We start from the raw sequence: 22,996 nt of genomic DNA on the forward strand, positions 1-22,996 counted from the left end.
GGGCCCTGGCCGGTTGGCTCAGTGTGTAGAGCATTGGTCTGGCGTATGGACACCCCAAGGTTGATTCCCGGTCAGGGCACACAAGAGAAGTGACTATCTGCTTCTCTCCCCCTCCCTCTCCTCCCTCTCTCTCTCTCTTCCCCTCCCGCAGCCAGTGGCTTCATTAGTCCGAGCCTTGGCAGAGGGTGCTGAGGATAGCTCTGTTGATTCAAGCATCGGCCCCAGATGGGTTGCCCTGTGGATCCCAGTCAGGGTGCATGCAGGAGTCTGTCTCACTGTCTCCCCTTTTCTCACTTAAAAAAAAAGGTATAACAGCCTGACCTGTGGTGGCGCAGTGGATAAAGCGTCTACCTGGAAATGCTGAGGTTGCTGGTTCGAAACCCTGGGCTTGCCTGGTCAGGGCACATATGGGAGTTGATGCTTCCTGTTCCTCCCCACCTTCTCTCTCTGTCGCTCTCTCTCTCCTCTCTAAAATGAATAAATAAAATTAAAAAAAAAAAAAAAGGTATAACATATGTAAGTTAGTAGCACTCATCTTGATTGTACAGCTTAATTAAAAAAAAAATATATATATATATATAGGTACACATCTAGGTAGCCACCACTTAGATGAAGATATAGAACATTTCTAGAATCATATAAGATTCCTTTGTGTTCCCTCCTCCATCCCCAGAAGTAAGCACTCCTGTTACTTTTATCATCATTGATTATTTAAGACAATGGCTTTTAAAATGTGGTCTGTGGGCTCCAGGGAGTCCCCAAGACCCTTTTGTGGTTCTGGAAGGTTAAAACTATTTTCATAAGACATTATTTATTTATCTTTTTCACTTTGTTGGCATTTGCTCCAATGGTGCAATAGCAATAGCGGGTCAACCTGCTACCTCCTTACCGAGAAGGAAAGCCGCGGTGCCAAGTATACCAGTAGCCATTGTATTCTGCACCTGCACTCACAGTTTAAAAAACAGCCAGCTGCTCTTAAGAATATCTTTGATGTGTTATTAAAAATTATTGATTTTATTCAACTTCAACCCTTGAATACACATAACTTTCAATGTTCTATGTGACATAATTGCAGAACAGTTGCTGCAACCAAAGGGGTGACGGCTATCTTCAGAAAAGGTCTCGTGCAGTCATTTGAGTTGTGAGCTGAATTAACCCTCTTTCCCACCGAACACCGTTTTTACTTACAAAACTGACAAACTGGTTATTCATACTTGAATATACAGCAGATCTGTACTTGAAAATGAAAGCATATCTCTCATTAGGGGGAAAAGACCTAGCTGCCTTCTTGAAGGCAGAGCCAATGATTAAATTTGAGCTTTTAAGTAAAAATTAGAATGTTGAAAGCTTGCATCTTTCGCTGTGAGCTTGATAGCTTTCCAATCTCAAAGATTCCCCTGGTGAGATTTTTAAAAAATATTGTATAATGAAACGTGTCAGCATTTACAGCTTAGCATAATTCAGTGAATCAATATTTTCCAAAAGACTAGTGCCTGCAATTATATAACCATGCACAGGTGAAAGATCTGTTCGAAGTTCACAATGGACCAATGCATTTCTAGACAACAGTATAAAAAGGTTATTGATATGGTTCATATTCCATTTTAACTTTGAAAAAAACTACCTCTTGTTGAATTTTGGTGCAGTATCAAAGAAGAGTCTTTTCTAACTACATATCTGTTGATATGTATGTATGAAGCAGACATGAGAATCTAGCTGCCTTCTACATATTTAGCCAGACATTAAAGAGATTTGCAAAGACGTCAAACAATGCTCCTCATAAATTTTTTGGAAGATAGTTACTTATTATAAAATGTATGTTGGCCCTGGCCGGTTGGCTCAGCGGTAGAGCGTCGGCCTAGCGTGCGGAGGACCCGGGTTCGATTCCCGGCCAGGGCACACAGGAGAAGCGCCCATCTGCTTCTCCACCCCTCCGCCGCACTTTCCTCTCTGTCTCTCTCTTCCCCTCCCGCAGCCAAGGCTCCATTGGAGCAAAGATGGCCCGGGCGCTGGGGATGGCTCCTTGGCCTCTGCCCCAGGCGCTAGAGTGGCTCTGGTCGCAATATGGCGACGCCCAGGATGGGCAGAGCATCGCCCCCTGGTGGGCAGAGCGCCGCCCCATGGTGGGCGTGCCGGGTGGATCCCGGTCGGGCGCATGCGGGAGTCTGTCTGACTGTCTCTCCCTGTTTCCAGCTTCAGAAAAATGAAAAAAAAAAAAAAAAAAGTATGTTAACGCCTGACCTGTGGTGGCGCAGTGGATAAAGTGTCAACCTGGAAATGCTGAGGTCGCCGGTTCAAAACCCTGGGCTTGCCTGGTCAAGGCACATATGGGAGTTGAGGCTTCCTGCTCCTCCACCCCTTCTCTCTCTGTCTCTCTCCTCTCTCTCTTTCCCTCTCTCTCTCCTTTATAAAATGAATAAATAAAATAAAATAAAAAGGCTTATCTTTAAAAAAAATAAAATAAAATGTATGTTAACTTGAAATAGGTTTACTGTTATTTTTAAATAAATTAATAAGTTTTAGAAGTCGATTTCTGAGGCTCTTTGAGGTAGTCAGTAAAAGTCCTTAGACCAACATAGCTGGGATCTGCCAGTTTAACTACCTCTTGTCTGTAATAAGAATCACTGTAATTTGAAGTGATAAGAAAGTACTTTTGTGGAGGAGTTGAGAAGTGAATTCATTCTGAATTAACATTAAGAGACATTGGGAGGAGGCCTGACCAGGCGATGACACAGTAGACAGAGCGTTGACCTGGGATGCTGAAGACCCAGGTTCAAAACCCCAAGGTCACTGTCTTGAGCACAGGGTCCCTGGCTTGAGCGTGGGATCATAGACATGACCCCATGGCTGCTGGCTTGAAGCCCAAGGTTTCTGGCTCACCCAGAGGCCCCCAGTCAAGACACATGTGACAAAGCAATCAATGAAGAACTAAAGTGCTGCAACCACCAGTTGATACTTATCTTTTCTCCTTTTCTACTCCCTTTTCTCTCTCTCTCTCTCTTAAGAAAGAAAGAAAGAAAGAAAGAAAGAAAGAAAGAAAGAAAGAGAGAAAAGAAAAGAAAAGAAAAAAGAAATATTAGGAGGAAATGATGACGAGAATGTTCCAGGCTTATGTCATGTGCTGAAGACTTGGATTCTCCTCTCCTTTAAAAGTAGTGCATATTCATTTGTAGAGGGTTTGTAAGAGTATAGGAGAATGCATATTAGAAAAAAATCACTTGTATTCCAACCATCTGGAGATAACTGTGATTAATTCTATTTGTTAAACTACTCGCTGCTTATTGTGCCAAAAAGCAAGGAAATTAAAAGGACACAGCTGCTGCCAGCGTGAAGGGGCTAATGATGTTGAATTTGGTCGTCTCCTTAACGTGGTTTCTGAGAGACATTCTCACTGTGGAGTCATGCCTTTACTCTTTGTAATCAGTAAGTTTTGTAGGGAAGTGCTTTGAAGTTAGGCCTTTACTCTGTAATTAGTACGTTTTGTAGGGAAGTACTTTGAAACTACATAAATAGCACGTTCCTCATCAAACTTTCCATTTATTAAAATGGACTGGGAATTTCCTATTTTGTTCAATGGTCTGAAATCTGTTACTATCATTAGTTTGATACTAACATGGTGTTCAGGTTTGGCTGGTCAGAGCTCCTTCAAATTCTGTATCCTTTAAACGCCCTTGTTTTTGTTTGTTTGTTTTATTTTTGGCACAATAAGCAGTCAGTAATTTAACTTAATCTATTAATAACCATTTTAGCACTCTTCTCTTTTTTATATTTTCAAGTGCTTTGTACTTGAAATATTGATTATCGGATTATAACATATTTCTATAGTTTTTGAGAAAAATAGGCACCAACTGGATTTTTAAGTCATTTTTTAACCTCAAAACAGCATTTTCAAAAAAAGCTGTAATCTCCAGTTTACTTCATCTGTTTTCTGTTGTGCATCAACTCTAGTAATGAATGTGAACACAAAATCACAGTAGCTTTTTTCACAGGGGTATGCATCCCCCTCTCTGCTCAACTGATGTTAGAATATTAGGTTAATATATTTGTTTCTTCATACCTTGAGTTTCTGTTGATGACTAGGTTGCCATAAAAATAAAATTTAATAATGTAAAAGAATAAGAACATTGGCCTGACCTGTGGTGGCACAGTGGATAAAGCGTCGACCTGGAACTCTGAGGTTGCCGGTTCGAAACCCTGGGCTTGCCTGGTCAAGGCACATATGGGAATTGAGGCTTCCTACTCCTCCCCCTTCTCTCTTTCTCTTTCTCTTTCTCTCTCTTTCTCTCTCTCTCTCTCTCTCTCTCTCTCTCTCTCTCCCTCCTTTGTCTAAAATTGAATAAACAAATAAACAAATATTTTTAAAAAAGAATAAGAACATTTTAATATTCTCTTAAATATGTTCAGATGGTATTGTATACAAAGTACTGTAATACTAATACTTGAATAGCCCCTTAAACTTGAAGTACCTCTTTTTGTTTAGAAGAAAGTAGCTGTTTTTCCAAAGTATTTGGAAACTTATTTCCAAAATGTTTTCCCTGTGCGTTCCATGAATTATTTAGTTATACTAAAATATTTTAGGTTTAAATATCTTAAAACTTATGGCCTGCACGTTGTGCTAATTGATTTTACCTAGTTTATAATAGTAGATAATATTAGATACTTTTGCCTGACTGGGCGGTGGCGCAGTGGATAGAGCATCGGACTGGGATGCGAAAGACCCAAGTTTGAGACCCCGAGGTTGCCAGCTTGAGCATGGGCTCATCTGGTTTGAGCAAAAGCTCACCAGCTTGAGCCCAAGATTGCTGGCTCGAGCAAGGGGTTACTCTGTCTGCTGAAGGCCCACGGTCAAGGCACGTATGAGAAAGCAATCAATGAACAATTAAGGTGTTGCAACGCGCAAGGGAAAACTAATGATTGATGCTTCTCATCTCTCTCCATTCCTGTCTGTCTGTCCGTCCCTGTCTATCCCTCTCTGACTCTCTGTAAAAAAAAAAAAAATTAGATACTTTTTTATCTGTGTCCTTTTTTTTTTTTTTTTTTTTTTTTTTTTTTTTTTTTTTTAGAGACAGAGGGATAGACAGGGACAGACAGACAGGAACAGAGAGATGATGAGAAGCATCAATCATTAGTTTTTCATTGCGCATTGCAACACCTTAGTTGTTCATTGATTGCTTTCTCATATGTGCCTTGACCGCGGGCCTTCAGCAGACCGAGTAACCCCTTGCTGGAGCCAGCGACCTTGGGCTCAAGCGGTGAGCTTTTGCTTAAACCAGATGAGCCCACGCTCAAGCTGGCGACCTCGGGGTCTCAAACCTGGGTCTTCCGCATCCCAGTCCGACGCTCTATCCACTGCGCCACCACCTGGTCAGGCTATCTGTGTTCTTTTTGTTATTACAATATTATTTATTACTTTAGTCAATAGACAAACACTAGTCACCAAATACTAGTTACTATAATAATGGCATTAGTAATAATAATAGCAATAATTCTTTACTTTTACTGAATATTCACCATTAAATTGAATCTAATGCCATTAGTTATAAGATGCACAAATATTTATGTACTGCTAAGAGAAACTCTTCCCATCCATTGTCAAATGCCCCCAAATTTCAGAGATGTTAAATAGTAAAAAGCTATCTCTTTTTGAATTGATGACATGGAATCTGGCATGTTAATTCATTTAGTTATACCAATGCAATGAGACAGATGCCTTCGTTATCCTCATATTTGTAGATAAGGAAGTTCTTAGCCTAACAGAGAGATTAGGTAACTTCTCCAAGGAGACACAAACATCAAATAGATTTTAGAGCAGAGTTCCTAACTCCAAGAGTCCCATTCTCAACTACTATACTAGACTTCCTTCAGCCATGGTGATTAAAACACAGTCACTGCCTGACCAGGCGGTGGCGCAGTGGATAGAGCATTGGACTGAGATGCAGAGGACCCAGGTTCGAGACCCCGAGGTCGCCAGATTGAGTGCGGGCTCATCTGGTTTGAGCAAAAAGCCCACCAGCTTGAACCCAAAGTCGCTGGCTCCAGCAAGGGGTTACTCGGTCTGCTGAAGGCCCATGGTCAAGGCACATATGAGAAAGCAATCAATGAACAACTAAGGTGTTGCAAGGCTCAATGAAAAATCTAATGATTGATGCTTCTCATCTCTCTCCATTCCTGTCTGTCTGTCCCTATCTATCCCTCTCTCTCTCTGAAAAAACCAAAAAACAAACAAAAAAAACCAGTCACTTATTTTAAGTAATTAATGGGAAATGAAGGAGAGAGACAGGTAAATAATGTATGCTATAGTATGATAAATGCCTTAGAGAGATGCATAAGAGACTATGGGGATCCAGAGTAAAGATAATTTAACTCCATCTGAGGAGGTATATATGTACCAAGTCCTCTTTTGTCTTTTCTGTGACAAGCAGATATGTATTATAGGGTTTTTTTTAGATTTTTTATTTATTGATTGATTTTTGGAGAGTGGGGTAGAGAGGGAAAGTGAGAAGGGGGGGAGAAAGGGGAAGCATCAACTCATAGTAGTTGCTTCCTGTATGTGCGTTGACCGGGCAAGCCCAGGGATTTGAACCTGTGACCTCAGCATTCCATGTCGTCGCTTTACCCACTGCGCCACCACAGGTCAGGAGATATTATAGTTTTAAAATCATGTTTAGGTTCTTCTAACCCTCATGCATTGCTGTGGCTGTGTTTTGATCTTTGATCCTTCACAGTGCAACTTAAAAAAAATAAAGTACCATTATATTATTTAAAACACTTCTGATGTCTAGGTAATATCTGAACATCAGGATGCAGAAGATGTATTTTATCTAAATGAATTTATGGAAAAATAAAATATTCAGAATATCTAAGTAAATGAAATTTAAATTTAATGTTTTTACAGGTGCTGGTGAAAATTTGGAGAATACAATGACAGCCTTTCAGCAGTAAGTATATAAGAGTATTCTTTTCTTTTACAGTTTATCTTTAAAGTGATGGTGATTCACAAAGTGAAGATATATCCATGTAGCATCCACTTGTGATAGTTGTTTTTATTTTATTTAAAATTACTTTTTATGTAGTCTGAAGTGTTCCAAACAGTGTTTGGCTTCTGCGTAACTGGGAAAAAAAACAAACTAGATCAGAGTTTTGGGTAATCAAAAGATACTCAAAGTTGAAAGAAGACATTTGTAACAAGGAACATACTGTGTGTAATGCTAATTAGTCTTAGAGAGAAAGAGAAAAGGAGAAAATGAAACAACTGTTACACTGGCTGCTATTAACAATTAGGATTATGCATCTACCCAGTAACTCCTGTATAGACCTGAACCTGTAATTGGTCTAAGATAGGAAATGTGAAAAGTTAAACTCCATGAAAGACATTACCTATCCATATTGATTTCCTTATATAATTTTAAAGCCACTTTTATGCACATAATGACAATTAAGAAATCAGGAGAATTTGGTTTATGTTTTTGTTCTGCTTCTCATCAGTCACACCTTAGAGATTATTTTTCCTGTTATCAAGTCCAAAGATACCACAACTCCCTATTTCAGTTTCATTTAAATCCTACCCCCCAGGATTGGTCATGTCTTACTATGATGCCTTTTGACTATAATCTCGAAAGTTTCTTTTTTTTTTTTTCCTCTGAAGTAAGAAGCGGGGAGGCAGAGACAGAATCCCACATGCACCTGACCGGGATCCACACGGCAAGCCCATCTGGAGTGTCGCTCCATTGCAACTGGAGCCATTCTAGCACTTGAGGCAGAAGCCATGGAGCCATTCTCATCACCTAGGCCAACTTTGCTCCAATGGAGCCTTGGCTGAGGGAGGGGAAGAGAGAGATAGAGAAAAAGGAGAGGGAAAAGTGTGGAGAAGCAGATGGGTGCTTCTCCTCTGTGCCCTGATCAAGAATTGAATCCGGGACTTCCACACGCCAGGCTGATGCTCTACCACTGAGCCAACCAGCCAGGGCCTCAGAAGTTTCTTAAAGCTTTAAAATGCAAATTCTTTTCTCCTGTCACAGACTTAAACAGAATAATTTAAATTACTTTTTTCTTCTCTACTGATATGTATCTAGCTAGCTAGCTATAGCTAAGTCAGTATAATTTCATGTGTACAGTTTCCACTGAGATACCCACACACACATATATTTAGATACACATTTTGCAAAGCATGTATATTATGACATGGAGGTGAAGATGTGAAGATATTAGAGGAGGTATAAATAGTTGGTGTGGGAAAACTGGTTAAGATTAACCAGAAAATTGAAAAGATGCTAGGACTAGAAGAGCAATAACTTGGTAGAAGGAATGTGAAATGTTTGAGATTAAGATGTGAGGATATGTGGACCAAGTATGTCTAGGAAATTGAAAGGACCTTAAGAATTCATGAAAAACAGCCTGACCAGGCAGTGGGGCAGTGGATAGAGTATCGGACTGGGATGTGGAAAACCCAGGTTCGAGACCCCGAGGTCTTGAGCGCAGGCTCATCTGGCTTGAGCAAAAAGCTCACCAGCTTGAGCCCAAGGTCGCTGGCTCAAGCAAGGGATTACTCGGTCTGCTGAAGGCCCGCGGTCAAGGCACATATGAGAAAGCAATCAATGAACAACTAAGGTGTCGCAACAAAAAACTGATGATAGATACTTCTCATCTCTCTCTGTTCCTGTCTATCTATCCCTCTCTCTGACTCTCTTTCTGTCTCTCTAAAAAAAAAAAAAAATCCTTTAAAAAAAAAGAATTCATGAAAAATTAGCTCATTATATTATAGTGGGACTGAAGAAATAATTAGGACTGACTGAGAAATAATTACATCTCACAATTTATAAAAAGTCCTTTAATGTGATTTGTAAAATGCTTTCAATAACATCTTACGTTATAAATATGGCTCTTAAGTAATTACTTGGGAACAAGAATCTTTCCTTACTGATCCCGCAATCCCTAACACCTAGCTGTAGTGCTAACGGGCTCTTACTGGTTACTTACTAAATGACATACAGAATGGGGCAATCAAGAACAAAGCAGAGTCTTGTCGGGTAGTTCAGTTGCTTAGAGCATTGTCACGATGCTTAGGGGTTGCAGGTTCAATCCCCAGTCAGGGCACATACAGGAACAGATTGATGTTTCTGTCTCTCTCTCCTTTCCTCTCTCTAAAATCAATAGATAAAAAAATTTAAAAACAAAACTGTTTCTTTAAAAAAAAAAGTAGAATACTCTCTCTCTTCTCTCTCTCTCTCTCCCTCTCGCCCTCTCTCTCTCCTTTCTGAAATGAATAAATAAAATAAAAAATAAAAATAATAAAATAAAATAAAAAAAAGTAGAATATTATCAGAAGACAGATGAAGGAGACAGAACCCCATCCATACTAAACATAGAACCAAAAACTAAGGAATTAAAACTATGCATGCGCGCGCGCGCGCATACACACACACACACACACACACACACACACACGGAGTCACTAAGCTCTTGAGTACATAAAATCTGGTTCTTAAGACCTAATAAAACTAGGTTATTAAACCAGGCCACCTTTGTAAATACCCATAGGACAATTTGATCCCTGTGGTATTAACATGAATGGTAAGAGAAATAAATTGTATTAGCAGTAGCTGGAAGTATAAGTTGGCAGACAGTCAAAGTAATTAATCAGCAACCGGATTTTCATGATAAATTTTTTAGTCTATCTAATGCAGTGGTTTTCAACCACTGATCCACCGACCAGTTGAAAACACTGAAATCTAATACTAATTATCTCATCAGTGAAATGGGATGATAGTACAACCTCAATGTTGTGAAGAGTAAATGAAATTCAAATAAATTTCTTAACATAAATTCCTGTTGTAAATTGAATGCATTATTTCCATGGAGTTTCAGGTAATTTTGCATCTTCTTTTAAAGCTAGAGTTTTAGTTTCTTTTTCCAGAAATGTTGAGGCCTGGCTTCCCTAACTTTTTTCAGTGTTTGTTATCAGGTTGTCAGAAATTTTGCTACAATTATCTGGTGCTTCAGTTGAAGTAGGTGCATATTGTTATTTATGGAAAATTTTGAAGTCTACAGTGATAAAAACAAATTCATTTCTTGCTATGTTCTGGCTGCTTGTGTGTCAAATTTGGGGTAATTTTATTAGGATAATTTACAAATTGTCCTAGATACACTTACTGCTGCTCTTAATTTTTATTTATTAGTTTGTTAATAAGAGGTAAGCATACAATAAATAATGTTTTGCATATAACTCTCAAACATTAAAAAAAAATAGCCAACATTTCAGCCAAACATAAACTTCTTTCTTAGATTTCCTAGGTAATACATCTAATATTTTTTTAATACAGGAAAATACAGATAGCCCCTGCTCCTCTTCTCCCTTTACACACTCATACAAAACAACGAAAAGAAAGTAAGACACGTGTGTGACCAAAAGTCAGCAGTACTATTTTTTTTAACTATATAAAGGACCTTGGTTTCAAAACTGTTTGTTGGCTATATATGTTACATATAGTTTCTACATTTTAAAAAGTTAAGACAGTATAACAATATTTAAGGAAGTTTTTAAATGCAGGAAATAATTCTACTAACCTAAAAACTGTTTTTGTTTGCTTATTCCTTTTTGGATTTCATTTTTACATATTTGTGGCTCTAACAGAGATACAACTGGCAAACAAATACTCTCCTTTAAAGGTGGATAACCTTTAAAGGGGACACTTAAAGTTAACAACTTAATTATTTACATCTTAGTAAGAATTACATTAAGGAACCAGGTTGGCTGGTTTATTCCCTCTGACAGCTGGTAATCAGGACACGGAAGGGGGAGGGTTACTTAGGAGTGAGGGAGCAGTATGAGACTTTGGCACAAGGCAGCTAGTAGCCATTGAGTCTTTTGAAATGGAATGCTAATGAGTGTAGATCATTAGAGGTAGGTGAAGCCTGACCAGGCAGGGGCGCAGTGGATAGAGCGTTGGACTGGGATGCGGAAGGACCCAGGTTCGAGACCCCAAGGTCGCCAGCTTGAGCGCAGGCTCATCTGGTTTGAGCAAAAGCTCACTAGCGCTGGCTCAAGCAAAGGATTACTCGGTCTGCTGAAGGCCCGCGGTCAATGCACATATGAGAAAGCAATCAATGAACAACTAAGGTGTCGCCATGAAAAACTAATGATTGATGCTTCTCATCTCTCTCTGTTCCTGTCTGTCTGTCCCTATCTATCCCTCTCTCTGACTCTCTCTCTGTTAAAAAAGAAGTAGGTGAAGTAAGGGAAAATGAATAAGTGATTGGCACCACAGACAGATTTTGCCAGCTACACTTTTAGAATCATTAGATCTGGGATGGCCAAGGATCTTAAAAATCATCTAATCCAATTCGCATCATTGGATGCTTGCATTTCCCACCACTTCATTCTTTCTTTTTTAACCAATGAATTACCACATTTTTTTGAGAAATGCTAAATTTACTTAATTGTTAAAACTGGATGCTTTAATTGTAGAATATTTTAATTTCTTTTTTTTAAGTGAGAGGAGGGGAGACAGAGACAGGCTCCTGCATGCGCCCCAACCAGGATCTACCTGGCAAACCCACTATGGGGCAATGCTCTGCCCATCTGGGGCCATTGCTCTGTTGCTCAGCAATGAAGCCATTTTTTTTTTTAGTGTCTGAGGCAGAAGCCACAAAGCCATCCTCAGCACCTGAGGCAAACTTGCTTGAACCAATCGAGCCATGGCTGCGGGAAGGGAAGAGAGATGGAAGGGGAACAAGAAGGGTTGGAGAAGCAGATGGGCGCTTCTCCTGTGTGCCCTGACCAGGAATCAAACCTGAGATATCCACATACCAGGCGGACACTCTACCATTGAGCCAACTGGCAGGGCCTATTTTAATATTTTGTTTTAGGTTTAAGTATAGAACAAAAGGTACATTCACCCCATATTAAGAGATTCACAGGCAAAATAAGAATCATGAGTGCTTATATATTTAAAATGATGTTCTATTTTTGTTTTTTTTTTAATTATTTATTTATTCATTTTAGAGAGGAGAGGGAGAGACAGAGAGAGAGAGAGAGGAGAGACAGAGAGAGAGAGAAGGGGGGGAGGAGCTGGAAGCATCAACTCCCATATGTGCCTTGACCAGGCAAGCCCAGGGTTTCGAACCGGCGACCTCAGCATTTCCAGGTCAACGCATTATCCACTGCGCCACCACAGGTCAGGCTCTATTTTTCTTAAATCAAACTCCTGCTGTAATTCATTTTGCTGATGGTGGATAAATTGGTGTCCAAATGTTGTCCTTTAGATATAATATATTCATTAGGTAAGCATTCTTATTTTTCCATTATAAAAGTTTATATGGGCATACCTCATTTTATTGTGCTTTGCTTTGTTGTGTTTCACAGATACTGAATCATTTTTTTTTATTCTTTTTTTTTTTTTTGTATTTTTCTGAAGTTGGAAACGGGAGGCAGTCAGACAGACTCCAGCATGCGCCCTACCGGGATCCACCTAGCATGCCCACCAGGGGGCGATGCTCTGCCCATCTGGGGCGTCGCTCTGTTGCAACCAGAGCCATTCTAGCACCTGAGGCAGAGGCCACAGAGCCATCCTCAGCGCCCGGGCCAACTTTGCTCCAATGGAGCCTTGGCTGCGGGAGGGGAAAAAAAGATACAGAGAGGAAGGAGGGGGGAGGGGTGAAGAAGCAGATGGGTGCTTCTCCTGTGTGCCCAGGCCGAGAATTGAACCCGGGACTCCTGCACGCCAGGCTGACGCTCTACCACTGAGCCAACCGGCCAGGGCCTTTTTTTTTTTTTTTTTTTAACAAATTGAAAGTTTGTAGCAACCCTGCACTGGGCAAGTCTGTTGGCTCTATTATTCCAATACTTTATATCTCTATATCACGTTTTTGTAATTCTTGCAATATTTCAAATTTTTTCATTGCTGTTATATTTCTTAAGAGGATCTCTGATCAGTGATCTTTGATGTTACTATTGAAGTTGTTTTAGAGTGCCATATAAGACAGTGTGTGTTCTGACTGCTCACTGGCGTTCCCCAGCTCTCTCCCTTTCCTTGGGTCTCCCTATTCCCAGAGACACAACAATATTGAAATTAGGCCAGTTGATAACCTTACACTAGCCTCTAAGTATTGAAGTAAAAGGAAGACCTGCATGCCTCTCACTTTAAATTAAAAGCAAGAAATGATTAAGCTTAATGAGGAAGGCATCTCAAAAGTTGAGACAGGGCCTGACCTGTGGTGGCGCAGTGGATAAAGCGTCGACCTGGAAGTGCTGAGGTTGCCGGTTCGAAACCCTGGGCTTGCCTGGTCAAGGCACATATGGGAGTTGATGCTTCCTGCTCCTCCCCCTTCTCTCTCTCTGTCTCTCTCTCCTCTCCCTCTCTCTCTCCTTTCTAAAATGAATAAATTAAAAATAAAAAAAAAGTTGAGACAGGCTGAAAGCTAGTCTACCAGCTCCAAATAATTAACCAGTTGTAAATGCAGAGGAAACATTGAAGAAAATTAAAACACATAAGTGCAACCCAGTGAACACACAAGTGATTAAGAAAGTGAAACAAGGCCCTGGCTGGTTTGCTCAGTGGTAGAGCTTGGCCTGGCATGTGAATAACCTGGGTTCGAGTTCTGGTCAGAGCACACAGGAAAAGCGACCATCTGCTTCTCCACCCCTCCCCCTTCTCTCTCTCCCTCTCTTTCTCTTTCTCTCTCTCTCTTTCTCTTTCCATCTTACAGCCGTGGCTCAGTTGGTTCGAGCACATCGGCCCTGGGCATTGAGGATGGCTCTGTAAAGCCTCTGCCTCAGGTAATGAACATAGCTCGTTTGCAAGCATGGCCGCAGATGGGGGTTGCTGAGTAGATCCCGATTGGGGCACATACGGGAGTCTGTCCCACTATCGCTCCTCCTCTCGATTGGAAAAAGAAGCAAAAATTAAAAAAGTAAAAATTTAAAAAAAGAAAGTGAAACAATCTTGCTTATTTCTGATATGAAGAAAGTTTTAGTGGTCTAGGTGGAAGATCAAACCAGCCACAACATTCCCTTAAGCCAAAGCCTAATCCAGCTCCTTCAATTAAGGCTGAGAGAAGTGAGAAAGCTGCAGAAGAAAATTTTGAAGCTAGCAGAACTAGGTTATGAGGTTTGAGGAAATAAGCCATTTCTATAGCATAAAAGTGCAAGGTGAAGCTGCAAGTACTGATGTAGAAACTGTAGCAAGTTATTCAGGACATCTAGCTAAGATAATTAATGAAGGTGGCTACACTAAGCAGATTTCCACTGTATGTAGATAAAATAGCCTTATAATGTAAGAAGATGTTATCTGGGACTTTCATAGAAGTCAATGACTGGCTTCAAAGTTTCAAAGGACAGACTGACTCTCTTGTTAGGGGCTAATGCAGCTGGTGAGTTTTTGTTGAAGCCAGTGCTTATTTATTATTCTGAAAATCCCAGGGCCCTTAATGCTAAATCTACTCTGCCTGTGCTCTATAAATGGAGCAGAAAGCCTGGATGACAGCACATCTGTTTATAAATGGTTTACTGAATATTTTATACACACTGTTGAGACTTACTGCTCAGGAAAAAAATTTCTTTCAAAATAGTATTGCTCATTGATAATGTACCTGGTCACCCAAAGCCCTGATGGAGATGTACAATGAGATTAATATTGTTTTCCTGCCTACTAACACAACATTATCCTGCAGCTCACAGATCAAGGCATAATTTCAATTTTCAAGTCTTATTATTAATGTTGCTTTTTTAAGATTTTATTCATTTTAGAGAGGAGAGAGAGAGAGAGAGAAGGGGGGAGGAGTAGGAAGCATTAACTCCCATGTGTGCCTTGACTAGGCAAGGCCAGGGTTTTGAACTGGCAACCTCAGTGTTTCTTTTTTTCTTTTCTTTTTTTTTTTTTTTTTTTTTTTACAGAGACTGAGAGTCAGAGGGATAGACAGGGACAGACAGACAGGAATGGAGAGAGATGAGAAGCATCAATCATTAGTTTTTTGTTGCAACACCTTAGTTGTTCATTGATTGCTTTCTCATATGTGCCTTGACTGGGGGGCTACAGCAGACTGAGTAACCCCTTGCTCGAGCCAGCAACCTTGGGTCCAAGCTGGTGAGCTTTGCTCAAACCAGATGAACCCGCGCTCAAGCTGGTGACCTCGGGGTCTCAAACCTAGGTCCTCCACATCCCAGTCCGACACTCTCTCCACTGCATCACCACCTGGTCAGGCACAACCTCAGTGTTTCAAGTTGATGCTTTATCCACTGCGACACCACAGGTCAGGCTCAAGTCTTATTAAGAAATATATTTTGTAAGGCTATAGCTGCCTTTAGGTGTGATTCCTCTAATGGATCTGGGCACAGTAAGTTGAAGACCTTCTGTAAAAGAGTCACCATTCTCTATGTTAAGAACATTCGTGATTCATGGGAAGAAGTCAAAATACCAACATTAATAGGAGTTTGGTGGCCCTGGCCGGTTGGCTCAGTGGTAGAGCGTCGGCCTGGCGTGCAGGAGTCCTGGGTTCAATTCCCGGCCTGGGCACACAGGAGAAGCGCCCTTCTGCTTCTCCACCCCTCCCCCTCTCCTTCCTCTCTGTCTCTCTCTTCCCCTCCCACAGCCAAGGCTCCATTGGAGCGAAGTTGGCCTGGGCGCTGAGGATGGCTCCATGGCCTCTGCCTCAGGCGCTAGAATGGCTCTGGTTGCAACAGAGCAACGCACCAGATGGGCAGAGCATCGCCCCCTGGTGGGCATGCCAGGTGGATCCTGGTCGGGCGCATGCGGGAGTCTGTCTGACTGCTTCCCCATTTCCAACTTCAGAAAATACAAAAAAACCCAACCCCCCCCCCCCCAAAAAAAAAAAACCCCCAGGAGTTTGGAAGAACTTGATTCAATCCTCATGAATGACTTTGAGGGGCTCAAGAATTTAGTGGAGGAAGTAACTGTAGATGTGGTGGAAAGAGCAAGGCAACTAAACTTAGAAGTGGAGCTTGAAGGCATGACTGAATTGCTGCAATATCATAATAAAACTTTATGTATGAGGAATTGCTTGTAATGGATGAGCAAAGAAAGTGGTTTCTTGAGATGGAATCTAATAAAGTCTGAAGTGGAAAAAAAAAGGGAAAATAATTAAAATAGTGTTGTTATGGGATTATGATTTGTAGAGGCCCTGAATAGGAACATAGAACAGGGACAGAGTTCAGTGCCCTGAGGCAAAAGTTATAGTGGCTTTACTGACAAAAGTACTCAATGCAGTACTGTGCTGAATGCAGCACAATAAGGATAGAATTAGCAATTCTGATTAATCAGGTTGGGACATTTGAGCTACTCCCTTTCTCATTTGTCTGCTCTAAAGAAGTTCTTCTTTGTTGGGCAGATAAAATATATTACGCTCACTTTGTTAAAGATGGCGCTGCCCACATGGAAGCCCAGGTGATATTAATGTGTGTTGGGGGCAGGCTGAGAGCAGGCAGGATCCTTGTAGCTTGGGGCTTGGTTTTAGGACTAAGCCTTTCCCACCCTTTTTGATGAGGGGTGGTACAATCCCATCATGCCTCAGATAAGTGACTTTGTATTAGAGACTTCCCTATTTTGTATATTGGATTAAAGGTTTTGATTTCTACACTATAAAATGGGGGCAGAATGGGGACTTGCTCTCTCAGTTCCTGAGATTAGCATTAGAGAGCAGAGAGCAGAGAGAAGCCACGTGGAGTAGGCCAGAAGAAGTAGCCAAGATGGTGGAGTGCTAAGTGAAAAGCCAGTTTGTGCAGGGAGAAGGAAGGAGATGGGGAACAGAGGTGAATACGTCTGGTGAGCTAGAAACCTTTGATTCTAGGAAACTCGGATAAGACAGTAGCTTTGTGAGCACTGAATGTGAGTGGGTTTTGGAACCCAGTGTGTGTTTTTACTTGCCCACCAGGTGCAAGCTAGGATTAAAGATAATGGCCCACCAGTTTGTGGCTCCGTTGTTTCTTTACTGACTGTCCGAATCCAACGCGAACCTGCATGGGCCAGGCTGCTATTATGCTGGCCGTGGATACTGGCTTTACATCCTTCCTGACTTCCTTATTCTCTTCTGTCCTTCCTGATTTCTTCATTCTCTTCTCTGCTTCCTGACTTCCTCATTCTCACCCCTGCTCCTATTTGTGTGTATCAATAAATACCCATAAGGACTGGGGATTGGGGCTGTCTTGTGAAACCTGTATAGGGTACTGTGAGGTGGTCTCCCCTAGGTCCCCTGGTGCACTCCATGTGGTCTCTTGAGTAGTCTTTGTCTCGTGACAATGGTTAAATATTTTCATCTTAATGTTTTCAGATGTTCCTCATAATAGTGTTCTGATATGCATAAAGTCTAATATGAGGTGGAATGGACTCTGTAAAGCCAGTAGCCATGGCCACCATTATAGCCACCTGGCCCATGCAGGTTCAGGTTTAATTTGGATAGACAGTAATGAAACAATGGAGCCAAGAACTGGTGGGCCATTACCTTTTTAATTCTAGCTCGCATCTGGTGGGCGAGAAAATACACAGTAAGAAAACACTTCCCTTTCCATTCAGGGCTTCCAAAGCCACTGACTTATCTGAGTTTTCTAGAATCAAAGGTTTCTACCTCACCAGCCTTATTCACCTCTGCTCCCCATCTCCTCTTTGCACAAACTGGCTTCTCCTTCAGCACTCCACCATCTTGGCTTGCCTCTCTCCTGCAATGCTAATTTCAGTAACTACGAGAGCAAGCCCCTGGTCTGCCCCATTTATAGTGTAGAAATTAAAGCCTTTAAGCCAATATACAAATAAGGAAGTCTCTAATACAAAGTCACTTATCTGAGGCATAAATGGAATTTCTCATAAGAATGCACCACCCCACATCATGCAACAGTCAAGGGTGTGGGGGAAAGCTTAGTTTTGAAAAGATCTTAGTATTAAAAGGACGGGAAAGGCTTAGTCTTAAAACTAAGCCTTAGGCTATAATGACTTTGCTGGCTTATAGCCTGTCTCCCATACCCAATGCAAACTATAAGTGAGCAAACATATATATCATATTACAAACCTTTTTTTTTTAAAGAATTTTTAAAAAATTATTTATTTATTTTTTACAGAGACAGAGAGTCAGAGAGAGGGATAGACAGGGACAGACAGGAACGGAGAGAGATGAGAAGCATCAGTCATTAGTTTTTCATTGCGCGTTGCAACACCTTAGTTGTTCATTGATTGCTTTCTCATATGTGCCTTGACCGTGGACCTTCAGCAGACCGAGTAACCCCTTGCTGGAGCCAGCGACCTTGGGTTCAAGCTGGTGGGATTTTGCTCAAACCAGATGAGCTTGCGCTCAAGCTGGTGACCTCGGCGTCTCAAACCTGGGTCCTCTGCATCCCAGTCTGATGCTCTATCCACTGCGCCACCACCTAGTCAGGCTACAAACTTTTTTTTTTCTTTCTGTATGTTTCTGAAGCTGGAAACGGGGAGAGACAGTCAGACAGACTTCCACATGCGCCCAACCGGGATCCACCCGGCACGCCCACCAGGGGGCGACGCTCTGCCCACCAGGGGGCGATGCTCTGCCCCTCCGGGGCGTCGCTCTGTTGCGACCAGAGCCACTCTAGCACCTGGGGCAGAGGCCGAGGAGCCATCCCCAGCACCCGGCTGCGGGAGGGGAAGAGAGAGACAGAGAGGAAGGAGAGGGGGAGGGGTGGAGAAGCAGATGGGCGCTTCTCCTGTGTGCCCTGGCCGGGAATTGAACCCGGGACTTCTGCACGCCAGGCCGACGCTCTACCACTGAGCCAACCGGCCAGGGCCCAGGCTACAAACTTATTTGGCCAACATTCCACCCCTTTTGCTCACTTCACAATCTAAAGCACAGGTATTTCTGTACAAGGAAAATAGGCACATTACACAAATTATAATACCATCAGGATATTTCACATTGTCCAAAATCCGTAAGTCCATCCAACAAAGGAGCCAGTGCCCACTCCAGTTGTAGTCTAGGAATCAGTCCACGCACATGGGGTGTCAGCCGCCCCCCTCATCCCTGCCGTCCTGGCAGGTCTTACACTGTCCCAAGGGAGGAACACGTGGCAATGGCAGTCAGCATTTCCATCTCTGCTCTGGAGAGCATGATGGCACCCACCCCTGTGTCCCAAAATTGCAGGCCTACAAGGGGCATAGTAAGAACTCCTTGCTGCTGGGCTCTCACCTTCTGGAGACTGCGGATCGCAGCTCCAGACCAATTCTCCTCATCCTCCAAAGAGGGACTGAAAACATCAGCTCCCGCTGCCGGGCTTGAGCCCTGGGCTGTCGCCACCTGCTCTGCCCCAGTCTCACACAGCTGCTGGCTCTCCACAATGTCCAGGGCAATCTGCAACTCACAAACCTGTGATTCCTTCTCCAGCCACTGCTCCATTTCCAAGCGGATCTTGCAAACCTGGTCAGTCTTCTCCAGTGCTTGCTCCAGCTCCAGGGTCAGCATCTGTTTCTCCTACATTTGCTCCAGCTCCTTCCACTGCTCTGTTTGCAGGTCTCGGGCAGCCTCTTCTCAGTTTTCTCACGCATGGCTGGAAAAGTCAGCCAGCCTGTGGTCCCCAAAAGGACAACCATGGGGAGCCATAACAGCAGCCAGTTCTCTACTCCACCGCTCAAAGGTGGTGGTGACTCTATACTGATCTGTATCGAATCCTGCCACAGACTATGCCAAATGTAAAGCCAGTAGCCATAGCCACCATCACAGCCGCCTGGCCCATGCAAGTTCAGGTTTGATTTGGACAGACGGTAATGAAACAACGGAGCCAAGAACTGGTGGGCCATTACCATTTTAATTCTAGCTCTCACCCGGCAGGCTAGAAAATACAGTGGGAAAACACTTCCTTTTCCATTCAGAGCTCCCAAAGCCACTGACTTATCTGAGTTTCCTAGAATCAAAGGTTTCTATCTCACCAGACTTATTCACCTCTGCTCCCCATCTCCTTCTCTCTGCACAAACTCTGCACAAACTGGCTTCTCCTTCAGCACTCCACCATCTTGGCTGCCTCTCTCCTGCAATGCTAATTTCAGTAATTGCGAGAGCAAGCCCCTGGTCTGCCCCATTTTAAAGTGTAGAAATTAAAGCCTTTAAGCCAGTATACAAATAAGGAAGTCTCTGATACAAAGCCACTCATCTGAGGTATACATGGAATTCCTCATAAGAGTGCATCACCCCACATCATGCAATAGTCAAGGGTGTGGGGAAAAGCTTAGTTTTAAAAAAATCTTAGTATTAAAAGGGTGAGAAAGCCTTAGGCTATAATGACTTTGCTGGCTTATAGCCTGTCTCCCACACCCAATACAAACTATAAGCGAGCAAACATATATATATCATATTTACAAACTTATTTGACCAACAGTCTCCTAGTCAAGATGCTATAAGATAGTTGAAATGACAACAAAAGATTTAGAATATATAAACTTAGTTGATAAAGTAGTGGCAGGGTTTGAGAGGATTGATTACAATTTTGAAAGACTTCCACTGTGGGCCCTGGCTGGTTGGTTCAGTGGTAGAGCATTGGCCTGGTGTGTGGATGTCCCAGGTTCAATTCCTGGCCAGGGCACACAGGAGAAGCTCCCATCTGTTTTTCTACCCCTCCCCCTCTCGTTTCTCTCTCTCTCTTCTCCTCCCCTGTAGCCATGGCTTGGTTGGAGGGAATTGGCCCTGGGCACTGAAGATGGCTCTATGGCCTCCACCTCAGGTGCTAAAAAATGGCTTCAGTTGCAACAGAGCAAGGGCCCCAGATGGGCAGAGCATCATGACCCCCTAGTGGGCTTGCTGAGTGGATCCTGGTTGGGGTGCATGTGAGAGTCTGTCTCTGCCTCAACCTCCTTTCACTAAAAAAAAAAAGAAAAAGAGAAAGACTTTCCACTGTGGATAAAATCCTATCACATGCTATAGAGAAATCATTCGTGAAAGGAAGAGTCAACTGCCTGGCCTGTGGTGGCGCAGTGGATAGAATGTTGACCTGGAGGAATGCTGAGGTTGCTGGTTTAAAATCCTGGGTTTGGCCTGACCTGTGGTGGCCCAGTGGATAAAGCGTTGACCTGGAAATGCTGAGGTCACCGGTTTGAAACCCTGGGCTTGCCTGGTCAAGGCACATATGGGAGTTGATGCTTCCAGCTCCTCCCCCTTCTCTCTCTCTGTCTCTCCTCTCCCTCTCTCCTCTCTCTCTCTCTCCCTCTCCTCTCTAAAAAATTGAATAAATAAAAAATAATAATAATAAATAAAAATTAAAAAAAAAAACCTTTAAAAAAAACCTTTAAAAAAAAAAAATCCTGGGTTTGCCCGATTAGGGCACATACAACAAGCAATTAATGAACATCTAAAGTGAAGCAACTATGACTTGATACTTCTGGCTCCCAACCCCTCTCTATATAAAATCAACAAATAAATAAATAATCTTTATAAAAAAGAAAAGGAAGAGTCAACTAATGTGGCAAACGTCACTGTTGTCTTATTTTAAGAATTTGCTACAGCCACCTCGTTCTTCAATAACCACCACGCTGATTAGTCAGCAGCTATTAACACTGAGGCAAGAACCTCTATTGCCAAAAAGATTATGACTCACTGAAGGTTCAGATGATGGCTAGCATTTTTAAAGTAGTTTTTAATAAGGCAAGTACATTTTTTAAAGGACGTAATACTTTTGCACACGTCTTTGAAGTGGATGCCTTGGCAAGCAAAGCTTAAGTCAGTCATTTATATTACAAGAAAAAAATATCAGGGCTTCCACTACATTTTAACTTTGAAATCACGAAGTGTGAGTCTTCCAACTTTTTTTTTTCAAGATTATTTTGGCTCTTTGGGGTTCATTGAGGTACCATGTACATTTTAGGGTGGATTTTTCTACGTTTGCAAAAAATATCATTGAGATTTTGATAGGAATTGGATTGAATCTGTAGATCCGTGTGCATATTTGCATTTAACAATGTTAAGTATTCCAATTCATTAACATGGGATGTCTTTTCACTTATGTAGCTCTTTAAGCAATGTTTTGTATAGTTTTCATTGTACAAAGTCTTTCACCTCCTTGATCAAGTTAATTTCTTTTATTTTTTAATTTTCCATTGATTTGAGAGAGAGAGGGAAAGGGAGAGAAAGAGAGAGAGAAGCATCAACTCATTGTTCTACTTAGTTCCATTTAGTTGTGCACATTGGTTGCTTCTCATATGTACCCTGACCAGGGATTGAACCTGTGACCTTGGTGCGCTGGGATGGTGCTCTAACCACTGAGAAACCCAGCCAAGGCTTCCTTGGTTGTTAATTTCTAAGTGTTTTATTCTTTTGATGCTATTATAAATGTAATTGTTTTATGATTCCCTTTCCAAGTTGGACCCCCCCTTTTTTTTTCTCCTTGCTTAATTGCTCTGGCTAGAATTTCTGATCCCATGTTGAATTAAAGTGTCAAAAGCTTGCATCCTTTTCTTGTTTTTCACTCCTTTCATTTTAGAGATGTGCAAACATAGGCCCAAAGGGGCCATTTACTTGCCTAGTATTATGCAGCAAGTTTGTAGTAAAGCAGGAACTGACACCCAGATCTCTTAACTTCTGGTCTAGTGTGCTTTCCATTGTATTGGTGTGATAGAAATTGTAGGTGGTTATGGAAAGGAGCCAACAATGTTCTCTTATTCAAAATTCACTTAGAATATTTCCACATCAGTAAATCATAATAGATGACAGTGTTGAGAAATTTTAATATTATGGGATTTTTTGCTGTTTGATTTCTAATGCTGAATTTTACATCTGATGCATGTAACCTCAATGTTCACTTAAGTTTCGGAATGTCATTATTCTTTGTATTTCTTCAGTGCAGTTACAATTGGAACCGACATGCTGGAACTGGACTGTCATATCACAAAAGATGAGCAAGTTGTTGTGTCTCATGATGAGAATCTAAAGAGATCTACAGGGGTCAATGTAAACATCTCAGATCTCAAGTACTGTGTAAGTATAAAGATGCATGATAAACTAATATCTAGTAGATAATAAGGCCTGTAAGAGTTGTAAAAACAGT

At 41.8% G+C, this 22,996-nt stretch overlaps 1 protein-coding gene across 4 annotated transcripts in view; it reads left to right on the top strand.

Annotated features, from left to right (window-relative positions):
• The window catches only part of GDPD1 (glycerophosphodiester phosphodiesterase domain containing 1), a 56,952-nt gene that overhangs the window by 6,579 nt on the left and 27,377 nt on the right, over positions 1-22,996 (top strand). For all 4 annotated transcript variants that reach the window (XM_066363125.1, XM_066363123.1, XM_066363121.1 and 1 more), the window contains exons 2-3: positions 6,896-6,938; positions 22,791-22,926. In XM_066363125.1, the coding sequence (XP_066219222.1) occupies positions 6,922-6,938; positions 22,791-22,926 (153 nt within the window). In that variant the 5' untranslated portion in view covers positions 6,896-6,921. The remainder of the gene's footprint in view (positions 1-6,895; positions 6,939-22,790; positions 22,927-22,996) is intronic.

Source organism: Saccopteryx leptura, chromosome 2 (genome assembly GCF_036850995.1).
Source record: "Saccopteryx leptura isolate mSacLep1 chromosome 2, mSacLep1_pri_phased_curated, whole genome shotgun sequence".
Taxonomy (NCBI): Eukaryota; Metazoa; Chordata; class Mammalia; order Chiroptera; family Emballonuridae; genus Saccopteryx; species Saccopteryx leptura.